Source organism: Hippoglossus stenolepis, chromosome 14 (assembly GCF_022539355.2).
Source record: "Hippoglossus stenolepis isolate QCI-W04-F060 chromosome 14, HSTE1.2, whole genome shotgun sequence".
In the NCBI taxonomy this organism is placed as follows: domain Eukaryota; kingdom Metazoa; phylum Chordata; class Actinopteri; order Pleuronectiformes; family Pleuronectidae; genus Hippoglossus; species Hippoglossus stenolepis.
In genome coordinates this window covers 14438105-14452375 of record NC_061496.1, presented here as the reverse complement: position 1 = coordinate 14452375, position 14271 = coordinate 14438105, and the positions used below count along the sequence as shown (strand labels likewise).

The following is a 14271-nucleotide window of genomic DNA, read 5'->3' as shown; positions in this document are numbered from 1 at the left end:
TGAAAACATGAAAACTAAACCACATATTTTCTCACATTGTAATAAGTGTCAGTCCTGTATCAGCCGTGTATCTGTACGTACTCTTGTGAGCCGTGATGGTGCGTCACCTGGGACTCGTGCACACGGACTCTGTGGATGGAAACAACCTGGTTCGGAGGCGGACCTGCGGCGGAGGGGACGCGCCACTCTCTGCTTTTCTTTCCACGCTTGAAGTAAATTGAAAGCGAAGATTGAGTTCATCTAGCTTGAACTAGCGGCCCTCCGGGGGGAATATCTTATCCGGCAGAGCAGCCTCAGACGATGGGCTCTGAAATGAACAGTGTCAGGAGGACTGCGCCCCAGACTCCTAATCCTACCTGTCACTGAGAGAGAGAGGGATCCAGCTGCTGCAGCCGCACTGCATGCCGGGCCACGGCCCAGGAGGCTCGTCACGCAGGTGAAAGTGTTTGTGTTTGTGACTCAGACAAGTGTCCAATCACACGTCCTCATGTGGTCTCACTGCTGCTCCTGTCGCTGTTTATGACAACTGGTGGAATCTTTGCACTGTGACTTAAGGCCTAAACTGTTCCAAGAGGGCTGTTGATGGTGATGACAGCTTTCTTATAGAGGCACCTCATACAGATGTGGGCCACTTCAGGGAATGAAGCAGCACCTCTGGCCTTCTTCTGGCCCAGATGAATGGGTGTGAGACCAAAGTAGCCCAAATATCCCAAAACAAATGGGCTCTATAGGTGTAATCTGGATGTGAACCTAAAGTGGCCAATGGTAGATGGTGAATATGGCTCAAATAGCACAAAACTAATTACCTTGGCACATTTGGTTGAATATTGCTAAGGCTCACTTGTGGTCCAGATCTGGCAAACAGGAGCAGACCACCAAAGGGGCATCACTCAGGCGGCATGTGGGCCGGATGACAGTGTGACAGTGTGGACCAAATCTGGGCCAAAACTATTTTGCCATGTGGGCTTTTAATTTGACATCCATACACCAGCATGAATAGACTTTAATGCATTTAATTCAGTGAAATATGTCAGTATCACCATCCCACCTGCTGATCAGCCATTAAACTCCCATTTAGTGTGCGCGTGTGTGTGTTTGCTGAAGGGAATTTCAAGTACATAAATCGAGTATAGCTGTGAAATCTGCTCATCCTCCTCATTGATAATTTCCAAGAAGATAAATAAAAGTGAAAATGAAACTGTCCCTTATTTTCCTGGCTGCAAACGAGGGAGCCCTGCTGGCCCCGGGGCCCCCTCTGAGAGCCACTGCAGTCAGCTATTTATGGTCTCCACAGGAACAAGGTCCCGCCTCTCCGGAGACATTTTCATACACCATGTTATAGACGCCTCTCTTCCTCCTCCTCCTCCTCCTCCTCCTCCCCATCTCCTCCTACACCTATGGAGGATGCTTTCCGCCCTCGGGGGCCTCCTCTTCCTGCGCTCCCATTGGCCCCCCGGCGAGCCTCTGCCGCGGTGACGTCAGGCCCCGCCGCCCCTGCAGCGCTGAATGGAACGAGCAGCTTGGCTCATCCACTCCAAAACAGCTCGGCACGGCGCGGCACGGACACCATCCCGGGAATAGCGAGAGAGCAGGGGGGACGGAGGCTTGACGGGACAGTGAGGAGAGAGGCCTCAGCATCAGCACCACCACCACCACCATCATCATCATACTTTTTTTCTTCCACGAGACAGGACAGGGGTGTGCGCCCACCGTGTTGCGGGTGTATGTGCGTGCGTTTGTCTCCCGGTTTGGATCACGATGATGCAAAGTGCGGCGGTCCTACCGACAGAGAGTCCTGTGAAGAGTTTACCGGAGATTCTCGGAGTGCCACTGCAACGTAAGACATTTTCTGAAACCATCCTGTTGTTACTGATTATCAGCCCGAGCTGCTGCTGCTGCTGCTGCAGGAGAGGGGTTCGTTTCCTCGGCCGAGGATGAGCAGATGAGGACACTGAACCTCTCGGTCTCAGATGGTCACGTACATGCCACTGGTGGTGTGTGATGCAGATGTGTGTCAGGGTGCTAAAAAAGATATTTACAAATAGATACTAGCAGTTTATCTGTGCAGCCTCACTGTAGTCTGCAAAAGGCTGAAACATTTCGCCAGTGCAGAGGGAGGCGCCTCGGTGATTCATCCCATCCCAAGAAATAGTAATAAAAACAGATCATTTCTGTTTAGATATATTTTTTGAATTTCTATTATTATTTAATCCTCTAATTCGAGCTCAAACTTTGCTGCATCCCCTCGTCAGCTTGTTGGTGTTCACGGAGCTTCACATGCAGGCAGCTGTTAATTTGTAAACGAGGCTGCATGGTCAAGAGATCAGACACAGTTGTCATCGCCCATCAGACGAACACACACTGACTTTGACTGACACTCACAACTCAGGCTAATACACGTGTGATACGCTTTATTCTCCGTTTTAATGTCTCTCACCAAGGCCTATATGTGTTTCCATGTTTTACAGTTGCAAAGATGTGATGTGTAAATGATTATTATTATTATTATTATTATTATTATTATTATTATTATTATTATTATTATTATTGAGGATCAGACCAAATATTTATATTCATCACCATTTATAATCTTTATCTTCCAGGATTAAAGGTGAGAATAACCCTTTTATAATATAATCGTGTAAACAACACAGAAGTGCAATGGGACACATTTCTACTCTGACCTAATTATTTACATGTGAGTTGGAAAAATATACAGATAGAACGAGTCTAATAGGGTTCTTCCCCAAAATAATAATCCACTATCAAATAGGATAATTCTGCAGGATAATTACTAGATTTCAAAACACTGATAATGAAATTGTTCATTCCGGTAGATCTAAATATGAAGGGTAAATTCTGTCATATTTGTCTTCTCTAATAATCGAAAATTTCTTATTAATATCATATTATCATATTATTATAATAACATATCGTATTTTCTTTAATCCACATTTCTGTTGTCTGTTCGTTACAACAAAACAATTCTAATGAAACATATGATGGGATATGTGTCATGTGTGAGTCACAGCCTGTTGTGTTTAAACCTGGCTAAAGGAAAAGAGCCTTTATGTGCTCGGCTTATGCTCTTTAATTTTTATAAATCGAGGCAGATTAAAAGATTGGATAAAGATCCTGCCACTCAGCTCCCTGCAGTGCCTGCAGCCATCCTGGATTTAACCCTGGATTATTCCAGGAAATAAAACAAGAGACAAATTATCTAAACATTTAATGTCATGGAGAGAGAGCTGTGCTGACAACACAGACTTTAACCTGCAGAATTGGATGTAAAGGGTTCACTCCTTATTCGTTGACGATTTAGAGAGGTTGCTTGAATTGCACTTTTTAATTCTAGATTTGAAAAAACCCAAATCTTGTTAGAATGTAAGAATTGATGGAGGTGATGAGGCTGAGTAGTGGAGAGTGGTGGCAACAGATACTGAGATATGAAGAAGACCCACACGAGCCTTACTTTCTCTCTCTCTCTCTCTCTCTCTCTCTCACACACACACACACACACACACACACACACACACACACACACACACACACACACACACACACACACACACACACACACACACACACACACACACACACACACACACACACACACAGGGAAGCTGGACGGTGGACGCTCTGTCTTTGCCAAGAATCGTGCTGCTTTCCTTTCAGCACCACTCGTCTCGCTCCCTCGCTCGGCTCCATCCTCCACTTTATGTCCAGACACTTAAAAAATCCCCTCATTAAAAAAATCCCGGCCACAGATATATTTAGATCCTCTAATGATTTCCTCCACTTTCTTTTATCATCTCTGACAGAGCCGGTGTTTCTGAGCAGGAGCGATATGCAACTGTAGTCACGTTTCACGAAGTCACTTTTCTCTGCAAGTTATGTTTTTATTCTATGTTTTTTCAAATTAATGAAAATATGAGCTGATTTTAAATATTTGTAAATTTTCACATGGTCTAATTGACACATGTAAATTGATTGTATTATAGTCAGAGCTGTGCCAAATTAAAATCAATGTAATACAATGATTATAGAAAAGATTTTCACAAAGCCTGTATTTTCAAAACTTAAACTTGCAATTTTAAAATATGTGGAATGTGGCATGCTGCCTTAACGTCCATGTTGCATCATAACCTGAGACTGAATGATCTGATGAGCTTAAACACGAGGCTTCTCCTGCATCATTATAAGATGTGTGTGTGTGTGTGTGTGTGTGTGTGTGTGTGTGTGTGTGTGTGTGTGTGTGTGTGTGTGTGTGTGTGTGTGTGTGTGTGTGTGTGTGTGTGTGTGTGTGTGTGTGTGTGTTCTCTGACGTTTGCTCTTGCCACTTTTCCTAGATATTGATTTTTCATTACCGGATACCATGTGAATATTTCACCTAGAGAGGCTGCTAAAAATGTGAGAAAAATAAAAAAATAATAATTTAGTAAAAGAAAGAAAAAGTAGAATTAAAAAAATAAATAAAAAGATTTGTCATTGCAACAATCATGTTTTAGTTCTCTGTAAATAGAATAGTAATTATATATTTAATCATGACAAAATTCACAAACTCAGTGTCGATCAAATAAATCAGATTCTGTACTTGGGTCATAGTTATTATTTGAATTTACTAAGTAATCAAAGGTTGGGCTCCAATAGGAAATGTGCATTTTGTTTCAGATTAACTATATTTTCAAATCTGCATTTTAACTGTAGCTTTGGCTTTTATTTCTTTATGATGAGAGTGAGAGAATCGGATCTGAGTACAGTATGATCCCTGCGTGTGCACATGTGATCTGCTGCTGCTGCTGCTGCTGTGGTTTTAACACGGACAAAAACGAAATGTAATCTGGCCTCGACCCTGATTTACATCCAACATTTTTCTCACCTGCTCACTGACACCACATCTGCTCTGAAACCGTGAGGAGACGAATTCAGATCCAGCAGAGAAACATCTGCACAGAGTTCAGCACCTTGGACAGAGACGGACACGATCACAAACAGGCAACAAAAGCAGATCAACATCTGTTTATTTAAACATTAAATTCATATTTTTTTATTTGAGGAAAAAAAAGCAAAACATCATAATGCAATTTTAAAATCAAAAAATATATATATAATAAAAAAAGGTGGGTTGAGAAATAAAAGAAACATCTAGAATAAAAATAACTGTTGCAAAATGTATATTGACAGACAAGTATTGAAAATACATTTATGTGTCTCTTGGTATTATTATAAATATTATATAATAACACGGATATTGTAGAATTTGCTGTGTCTGAAAAACCCTGCAGTTTTTATTGCGCATCACAGTTTACCAACATTTTTGTGATTTATATTCACCATCTTTGCACTGTGAGCATGATGTGAAATTCTTGTTGTTTGACTCGTTGATAAAAACGGAGGATTTCCTGAAAATGTCCGAGCGGTGTCTCCCTGTGCTCGCTGAGTGTGACCTTGTGCCGGTGCTGTGTCCCCGCAGAGATCCCTCAGTGTGCCGGCTGTAGCCAACACATCCTGGACAAGTTCATCCTGAAGGTGCTGGACAGACACTGGCACTCCAAGTGCCTCAAGTGCGCCGACTGCCAGACTCCGCTGGCGGACAAGTGTTTCTCCCGAGCAGGAGGCGTCTACTGCAAAGAGGACTTCTTCAAGTCAGTAGTTTATTCTCTCTCTGCTCTGCTTCACTGTCGCTGTGTGTCAGGGACGAGCTGTAGCTTTCACAGCTTTTATTTTTTAGTAAGAAAATTTGTTGATTTATCTTCCTCAACTATGAGAGAAATCACACATTTTATTCCATGAAATCCAAACAAATTGAACCACGTGAAATGAACATTTTGGTCATTTTCACCTCTAACTGTGCTGAAACACGTTGAAAGAAATATAATAAATAATTTGTCTATATTAAATACTTAAAACACGTGGATGATAGTCTGTGTGGTTTTATAGTAACAAGAGAACATTGTTGTTGAATCAATGTTGCTCATTTATATCTTATTATTTGTACACTATTGTTTTGGAAAGTAAGGTCATTCAGTCAATGGGAATTCCTTTGTTAGAAACTGAAAGTTTGACACAGTCAAATGTGTCAACTTTAGCTGATTGATAAATTAATAATGTTGTGCTTGGTAATATTTAACATTTATTACCTGAGTTAAATTAATTTATTCTGTTTATCTAATTGTTTACATTTTGTTGTCTACTGCATAATCACAAATTTATGCCATTATCTCTATATTTTTTATATATTATATATGAACCACGATGCTGGACTACGCTAATTAATTTCAAAATTCCAGTATTTTTTGTGCAGACAATCAATATTGATAGTTTGTTTTCAAACTTCACATAATTCAAATTGTAGTGGCTGTTTTTTCCTCCTGACCTGATAGAAAGCAAGATTTCAAAAACAAGTGCAAACATTTGTGTCATCTTCTTTCTATCTTTCTTTTTCATTCTTTCTTTCTCTTTCCTTTCTCTTTTCTTTCGGAAGGATTGGATTTCTAAGGTATTACAGAGGAAAATTGAGTTTGACTTTTATCCAGAGCAGGATCAGCAGATCCAAGCTTTTTACTAAATCATGTTTGAAAGGTTTTAATGCTCCGAGCTTGAATGAGACCTAAAGAGCTCTGGAGTCTCACCGAGAGTTAACTCTGTTAGCCGACCCTGGGGAGAGCAGGGGGGCGTTTGCATGTAGGCTATACATACTGTGGTGAGGGACAAGTTGGGACACACACATCCACACACACACACACAAACAGACACACAGATTCACTGGCGCTGGCTTCCTGGCAGTGATTTGTAGGCTTCACCTTGCTCTTTTTATTTCTGTGGGTTGGTTGTGTGATTTAAAACCTCTCCTGAGTCAGTGCTTTATTGGTCCTCCTCAGGGTGTGTTTACTGTGAGCAACCCTCCTCCTACCTCTTCCTCTTTCTCTTCTTCCTCCTCCTCCTCTTTAGCTCTCAGTACTTCATCTGCAAACACATAAACATGCAAACACAAACACACACACACACACACACACACACCAACACAGTGCATTGATCCTCTCCATCCATCAACCTGCGGACAGGTCTATCGTTAACAGAAATGCCTTCCAGTGCTGATGTTTCCCTGCACAACAGCTGGAGATTCTATTAACACAGACACTTTGCCATCATTCTTGGCCGCAGCTGAAGAAATACCTGTCTAGCGTGTGAAATTTTAATCTGGCTCGGTCTCACCATCTCCATCAGCTTGTATATTGGATGTAAGTGTGGGAGAAGGATGTCAGTCTGCCCTGCTGATGCGTTGAATCACATTTTCTAACGGCACCTCTCTTCTTCTCCATGTTTTCCTGCAGGCGTTTCGGAACAAAATGTGCATCATGCCAACAGGGGATCCCTCCGACGCAGGTGGTGCGGAAGGCGCAGGACTTTGTGTATCACCTGCACTGCTTCGCCTGCATCATGTGCAGCCGGCAGCTGGCCACCGGGGACGAGTTTTACCTCATGGAGGACGGGAGGCTGGTGTGCAAGGTGGATTATGAAACAGCAAAGCAAAACGGTAAGTGCTGCCAGGATCCAGAATGTCAAATGAAACATGTTAATATTCGGCCTGCCAATTGAAAAGATTTATAAAGGTATTCATGGCTCACTCTGGGGCCTGTGCTTTAACAACACAGTCACAGAGAAGTGGCTTGACGTTGAAACTTGACTTAACTACATCAGACAGCTGCAGTATCACAGTAGAGGACATGAGAGATAAAGCCAAAGCTTATACACTTCAGTACCAGTGGATCCATGTTGTTTATCATCTGTGTATGTGTGTGTGTGTGTGTGTGTGTGTGTGTGTGTGTGTGTGTGTGTGTGTGTCGTCTCCCTCCCTCTCTTTTGAGATATCCTCACATGTCTGATTGATTATGTAAAGTTAAGCAATGCTCTCCTACGCTGCGGCCTCAATAACTCCGTTCCTCTGGCACTGAGTAGATTTATGTCCTCTGCTGTGGGAGGGGGACAGATCCACAAGGACAATAATACACTTCCACACATGACCATTCACTTCATTCAACACACATACACTCCACGCAAAGGCCGAGGGCCACTGCCAGTTAGGGCCGTGAGACGAATGTGAGAAGAAGTCACTCACACTTGTGATGGTGTTATTTTAGACGACTCGGAGGCGGGGACCAAGCGACCGAGGACCACCATCACCGCTAAACAGCTGGAGACCCTCAAAAGTGCCTACAAAAACTCGCCGAAGCCAGCACGCCACGTCAGAGAGCAGCTTTCCTCAGAGACGGGACTAGACATGAGAGTGGTGCAGGTAGAGAGTTTGGTTCATCAGACAACTGCACACATCTTCATTCCTGAAAAATACCTGAATAATCTTTATTTTAGTACAAAAATAAAGTTACTCACAGCAGGAGAGCTGTATTACAAACATTTTAGGTCTACATGATATGATGACAAGTTTAGGCCACTTCTCTCTGTTTGTGTTTAAAATGAGAAATCTGCATCTCCACTTCTAAATCTAAATTTATTAAGTGATTTATCAAAGAAAAAGTCAATTTCTTATCTGGCTGTTTAAATATATAAGTTTCGATGATATAAATAAACAGTCAGGCTTCTGATATTGAGGCCTTTAGATTCTAAAACAACAAAGACATAAAGCGATGAAATTTGACTTTAAAAATGATACCAGATGCTTGATATTAAGACATTTTAAAGATCTTTGACCTTTACCTAATAACATTCAATATTTCTTTAAAGGATTTTGTTGTGTTTGGGATATAAGATTATTAATTTTGAGTTTATTATGTTGAGAATCAGTTCATTTAGACCAAGATGTGAAGTATTGTGAAAAAAGTTTCAGATAATTAATATTAGGTGGAGTAGTATCTGATTTAAATTACAATGCTTTTCATTATTATTAGTTAATAACAACTATTATTATCTCTGCCAGGTTTGGTTCCAGAACCGACGAGCAAAGGAGAAGCGCCTGAAGAAAGACGCAGGTCGACATCGCTGGAGTCAGTTTTATAAAAGTGTCAAACGCAGCCGAGGAGGAGCCAAAGTGGAGAAGGAGAGCTCGGCTGACGACGCAGGCCTCAGTGACAGCGAGCTGAGCTTCAGAGGTACAAACACCGTGCGCATAATAACTTCAACCCAGTGCATATCTGTTATTGCCCGAGAGAGAGATTCCTGAAAGGGAATCGTCAGTCATGCTGTTGTTCTAATGGGATTAAAGGAGCCTACAAGCTGCTAAATGACAAGAGTGCAGCAGCGATTGAATATGTCTTTTTGCAGCGTTTCATTTGTCTCCCAGCGTTGCTAAATGCGCTGTGTTGTTCTCAGGCAAATCCAAAATGGCATTCTCATTTCACATTCCCCTCACACTTACCCGTGGCACCTCCCTCACACATCCCCCTGCCTCCGTTCGTCCCCATGATGGAGCTGATTGGAAAAGAGAGGAGGCCCTTAGTGGGACGCAAACAGCATTTTAGACATCTCTGTGTTACTTAACGTTTGCAAAGCCAGTTTTGGGCGGTCGTAAAAGTCTTCGAGCCACTTTCAAAGAGAAGGCCATTTTTATGAGAAATGAAAACATGGTGACAGAAACTCCATAAAGTATGTGAGGCTTTTAGTCAATTAGAGAGAAAGTGCTTTTGGGGCTTTGTTGTTACTGAAGCCAAGCGTGGGATGGAGAGGGGAGAGATTCAAACAAATATTGTGTGCTGCAGTAATGACACACACACATACAGAGCTCCTTTGTTAGTGAAGAATGTAAAGCACATCCCTTCACACCAACAAACCCTGACATGCTTATCAAACGCCTGCTCCACTTACTGTAGCTCCATGAAACCCACATAACGGTGCCACTATAAAACTCTCTCATAAAAGCACTTAACTGTATTGAAATACAACAAGTATATAATGTCCACGTAGTTGACAGCACTGTTGATGTGTCACAGTATTTACTCGTGCTAAGTGATGGTGTCTCCTTCCGCAGAAGACCAGGTCCTGTCCGATCTCGGCCACACCAACGGGCTTTACGGGAGCGTCGGCGACATGACCAGCAGCGCGGTGCTGAACGGGGGCTTCTCTGTGGACGCGGCGGGCCAGCCTTACCACGACATCCGAGCAGGGAGCCCGTACGGACTCCCTCAGTCGCCCTCCTCCATCACCTCTCTGTCCGGCCACACCCCTCTCCTCAACAACCTGGGCTTCAACATGGACAGTCTGGTGGCGCAGGGGGGCGCCGGCGGGGTGGGACAGGCTCTGAGGGCCATGGCAGGGGGCCCCACCTCGGACCTCTCGACGGGCAGCAGTACGGGATACCCTGACTTCCCCACCAGCCCCGCCTCGTGGCTGGACGAGATGGACCATTCCCAGTTTTGAGTCTCGAACACGGGCAGAAAACGAAACAGACTCACGAGGCTTTTTTTTACATTTCTTTCTTTCACCCTCCAAGACTAATGTGATGCTGGGTGAAGAGCAGAAGGAAGAGAAGAAGTGTGACTCTCAGTCCCTCCTCAGTGAGGTGCGGCAGCCCGGGTCCAGATGTGTAGTCCAGAGAAAAGCAGCGAGGAACTCCGCCGCACCGCTGAATGTTCAGTCTCAACACTGTGTCATACGACGTTCGTTATCACCTGACTTTATTTTGTTCTTTCACTCTCTGAAAATGAGAATGGATTTCCAATATGTCGGTGGAATTACGCTCACAGGGGAGGTAATATTGTCTCGTCCTCCCCCAAAATAACTCACCCCCAACTCTAACAGCTACAACATTAGGGCTAAATCTCGATCACAGGCCCTTCGAGACCCAGGAGGCACCTGCATGCTTCTGATTCCCGAGTAGGACTGCTGTCCGGCCATATCGAAGCCTTTACATTGGCGATGCACTTTATTCTCCTCTTCTTTTTCTACACACGTGGACAGGAATGCAGAGGAAAAAGAGAGAAACAGGGGGAGAGACATATGCACAAGGCAAAAACACAGTGTTTCATTGGGTGAGAAAATTTACAAGAACAGTGGCACAAGTGTGAATTTTGAACCATGCTGATGTTTTTTAATGTATTGCTGAAGCTTACACGTTATTAGGAAGTAGATGGTCTGTGCGTCTGTCCGTCCGTCCGTCCATAGAAGCTGATGTCTCCTCTGTTTGAGGACGTACACTGTTTGCTACACAGCAGGTCTCTCGTCTATATTTATAGGTGCTTGACTTGTTCTCGTCTGTGTAAAAGCTGTCTGAGAGCGGACGTCTGTCAGTATTAAATTATCCTGTTTCCAGACTCACCAGGAATCAAAGCTCGTGTGCTGGATGGAGGACAGTCAAGGCGTTTAGGGGTCTGGAGAAAATTCTAGTAATATATCACACATCTAAATTATTAATTTATTCTTTTTGAATGCACAGACAAAACGACAAGGAGACACACGCGAGTGAGTCATTAGCAGATATTATTGAACGAATGAAATGGTTACACACACATGTAAAAGATCTATTCGACGAAGCACCAACAAGTATTGGCAGGAAGGAAATTCTCTGTGTTCGCTCTTCTGTTTGGTCAATTGGACTCCGGCTTCTCTTGCTAATCTACTCTAGTGCAGCAGAGCTCTAGCTTTGCCTGCTATCAACCTACTTACTGACTCCAGATGTGTTGTCAGCCTGTTCAGTTCTCCCGCCGCCTGGCCTCCATGTCAGAGGGATTACCCCCAACCACCCCCACCCCCACCCTCAAAGCGCTGACACTCTCCTGTCACATCAGTCCTCAGCGTCTGCTCGGCTCATGTGTTCTCTTACACTTCGAGCCACATCAGCTGCATCTTAAAGTTCCGTGAAACACAGGACAGATGGTCAAAGAGTGGATCCGGTTCCTGATGCTCCTGAATCACACATTTTATTTGAGCCATAAGAGGAAACGGTCTGATCTGACCTGGTGGCCATTTAAAAACCAGGGGTTATTTTGATCTGAGGGGAGGTTTGCTTAAAAAAAACCTCTTCAATCTTCAACCCTGTTTCTGTTTCTCTGTTGATGATGAGAAATCTAAATCGGTTAGGTCACCTTTTCCTGAATAATTGCCAAGTCCTTTTTTTTTTCTACCAGAGAGTCCGATTTGAGAGCCAGAAAGCAAATCAACAAACAGAAAGCAACACCACCGAGACAATTTTGAAAACTGGCCACAATTTACATTGTGATTATCGAATGAGTACATGGTATCAATGAGAGACTTAAACTTACTGTGTAGCTACACTTTTGAGGTAATATGTAAGTACAGGGGAAGAAGATGGAGTCTGGGAATAAAAGATACAAACTTTGCCTAAAGATTACTTAAATTACTATACAGTAATTATGGAATTTATTTAATGTAGTGTCTGTTTCAAAAAGTGAGGAGTAGAGAAATGTTACTACAAATTAACAAAGTTAGACAAATTGGAAAAGAGTGTTAATATTTTATATATTTGACATTGGTTATGGTATTATTTATTTTAAAAGGACTTCTAATTGAAATACATTTGGGAAATAACAGAAGTTTTAATGTACGAACTGCAGTGTACATTATTGTTGCTGCTGGGTATCAAACCAACCATCTTTGTTTTTCAAGACTTAACTGTATGGAATCTGATAATTTAATATATCCCAGGAATTTTTTTAACCCACTGCACATACCAGTAGACACCCAGTAAGTGTTTCATCGGTACCATGTATGTGAATAACATATTAACAGTGTAAATTTCGGGCTTTAATTGATGGTGTTGAATGAAAATCCTGTACAAACCCATTGCCACTGCAGTTTTGTTACGTCTGTGTTGCCTCAGAAGTTTGCATCTTAATTGTTGTAAATTTTGTACAGTTTGAAAAACGTGTTGATCGTCTTGTTTCATGAACGCTATTTATTATTGCCATGTGTCTTTGAAAAAGATGTAAAAGAGAGCACTGAATTTATTCATTTATGCCTTCTGTGTAATGGTATGAACTGTGTACAGTCAAATCTATATGAGGAAAATAAAGCTGAATTGTCTTTGGGTTACCCACGGCTGCTTCACTCTTTAATACTCCCGGCCCGCGGTGATGAATGTGAGAGTTACGATTTTCAGCTGAGCTTTGTTTTCGATATATCAAAAGAAAAATATCTACTTTAGGTGTTTTTATTATTTTGCCTTATCTAAACGCTCTTAGGGCGAGTTAACCCGCAAATTCATTTACCCATTGAGAGCATTTACCACACACTTAGGCCTCTATTCAATTGTGGAGATCCATTTAGTACCACCAACAGACAGTGGTCAGTCAGTTAACAGTGATTGATGCTGCTTTCCTCTCTCGCTCTGGGGTGGGGGGGTGACAAGAAAGATGCATGGAGAGAGAAGAAAGAGAGAAAGAAAACGAGAAAAAATAAAAACCAGGAGAAACAGATGCCTGGTTGGCTGTTTCTCTGATCCGCTCGGTGCTAAAGAGACACAGCAGCAGATTGCAGCGCTGCACTGTCCAGTGCGTCCTTAATCTTTGTGCTGTTAACTAATTGTGCAGTGCTTAGTGAAACATGAGTAAATATAGGGTCAGGCAAAGAGGGACTATGGCCCACAATGCAACCACACACACTTGTAATGATCAAAAATGATCTTCGTTAACGATGGTCTCTAGAGTTTCAGAGCCCCTCCATGCTCTTCACATTTTTTTATTTGTTTTGTTGTTTAGTTTTTGAATGCACTTACTTTTATATGTATATTTCTTAGCTTCTATTTTAAAACGGATTAAAAAGCACAACATAATATTGAGTTCATAAAAAAACCCTAATGCAAAGCGATGAGACTACATTCAAAGTCAATGCAAAGAGGTGAACAGATGCACATTTCACAGGATTTACTTCACTCCCCCGGGTTGAAATATTTGAACTCCAGCTTGATGAAATGTCACAGAAGTGTAGAGAATGAAAGTCACTAGAGACAGGTCCTGGCTCTGATCCCAGCCAGCAGGTCATCAAACCGGCCACTGGTCTTCCTCTGGTAGCGCTGGAGACGGCAGTCATCCAGACGCAGCTCCTGAAGGACACGGTGAATCCCCCGAGCTGTGTGTGTCTCTGGGTGGTCTTGTGGACCCACACACGATGGCACTGGCTTCTCTGGCTTTTCCCCAACAGGTACAACACAGTAAATGTGGTCACTAAGGCCAGTAATCCTCCTCTTCTCCGGGGGAGAACAGGTGAATATTAGTGGGTTTATTCTTGTTGCCCATGTGAGGACCGCAAGCAAACACAGACTCCTGCACGTAAAGCAACGTGAAAATTTGCATCATATTCGGT

At 42.7% G+C, this 14271-nt stretch overlaps 1 protein-coding gene across 3 annotated transcripts; it reads left to right on the top strand.

Annotated features, from left to right (window-relative positions):
- Positions 1–1315: 1315 nt before the first annotated feature.
- Positions 1316–13002, top strand: lhx4 (LIM homeobox 4). 3 transcript variants are annotated; one of them, XR_004698235.2, is made up of 6 exons: positions 1316–1837; positions 7335–7537; positions 8142–8296; positions 8936–9107; positions 9983–11909; positions 11952–13002. XR_004698235.2 is itself a non-coding variant. In XM_035175821.2 (6 exons), exons 1-6 carry the CDS (start codon positions 1759–1761, stop codon positions 10369–10371), a joined length of 1170 nt encoding a protein of 389 aa, XP_035031712.1. In that variant the 5' UTR covers positions 1626–1758; the 3' UTR covers positions 10372–13002. The 3 variants fall into 3 exon arrangements, 2 of the variants coding, with proteins under 2 accessions (XP_035031711.1, XP_035031712.1); XM_035175821.2 differs by adding an exon at positions 5474–5645 and having other exon boundaries at positions 1626–1837; positions 9983–13002; XM_035175820.2 differs by having other exon boundaries at positions 9983–13002.
- The last annotated feature ends 1269 nt before the right edge of the window (positions 13003–14271 follow it).

Coding starts and splice junctions, on each gene's coding strand:
- lhx4 (XM_035175820.2), top strand. CDS start 1,398: ATGGAGGATGCTTTCCGCCCTCGGGGGCCTCCTCTTCCTGCGCTCCCA. Junction 7,538..8,141: donor TGAAACAGCAAAGCAAAACG/GTAAGTGCTGCC, acceptor GTGTTATTTTAG/ACGACTCGGAGGCGGGGACC. Junction 8,297..8,935: donor TAGACATGAGAGTGGTGCAG/GTAGAGAGTTTG, acceptor TATCTCTGCCAG/GTTTGGTTCCAGAACCGACG.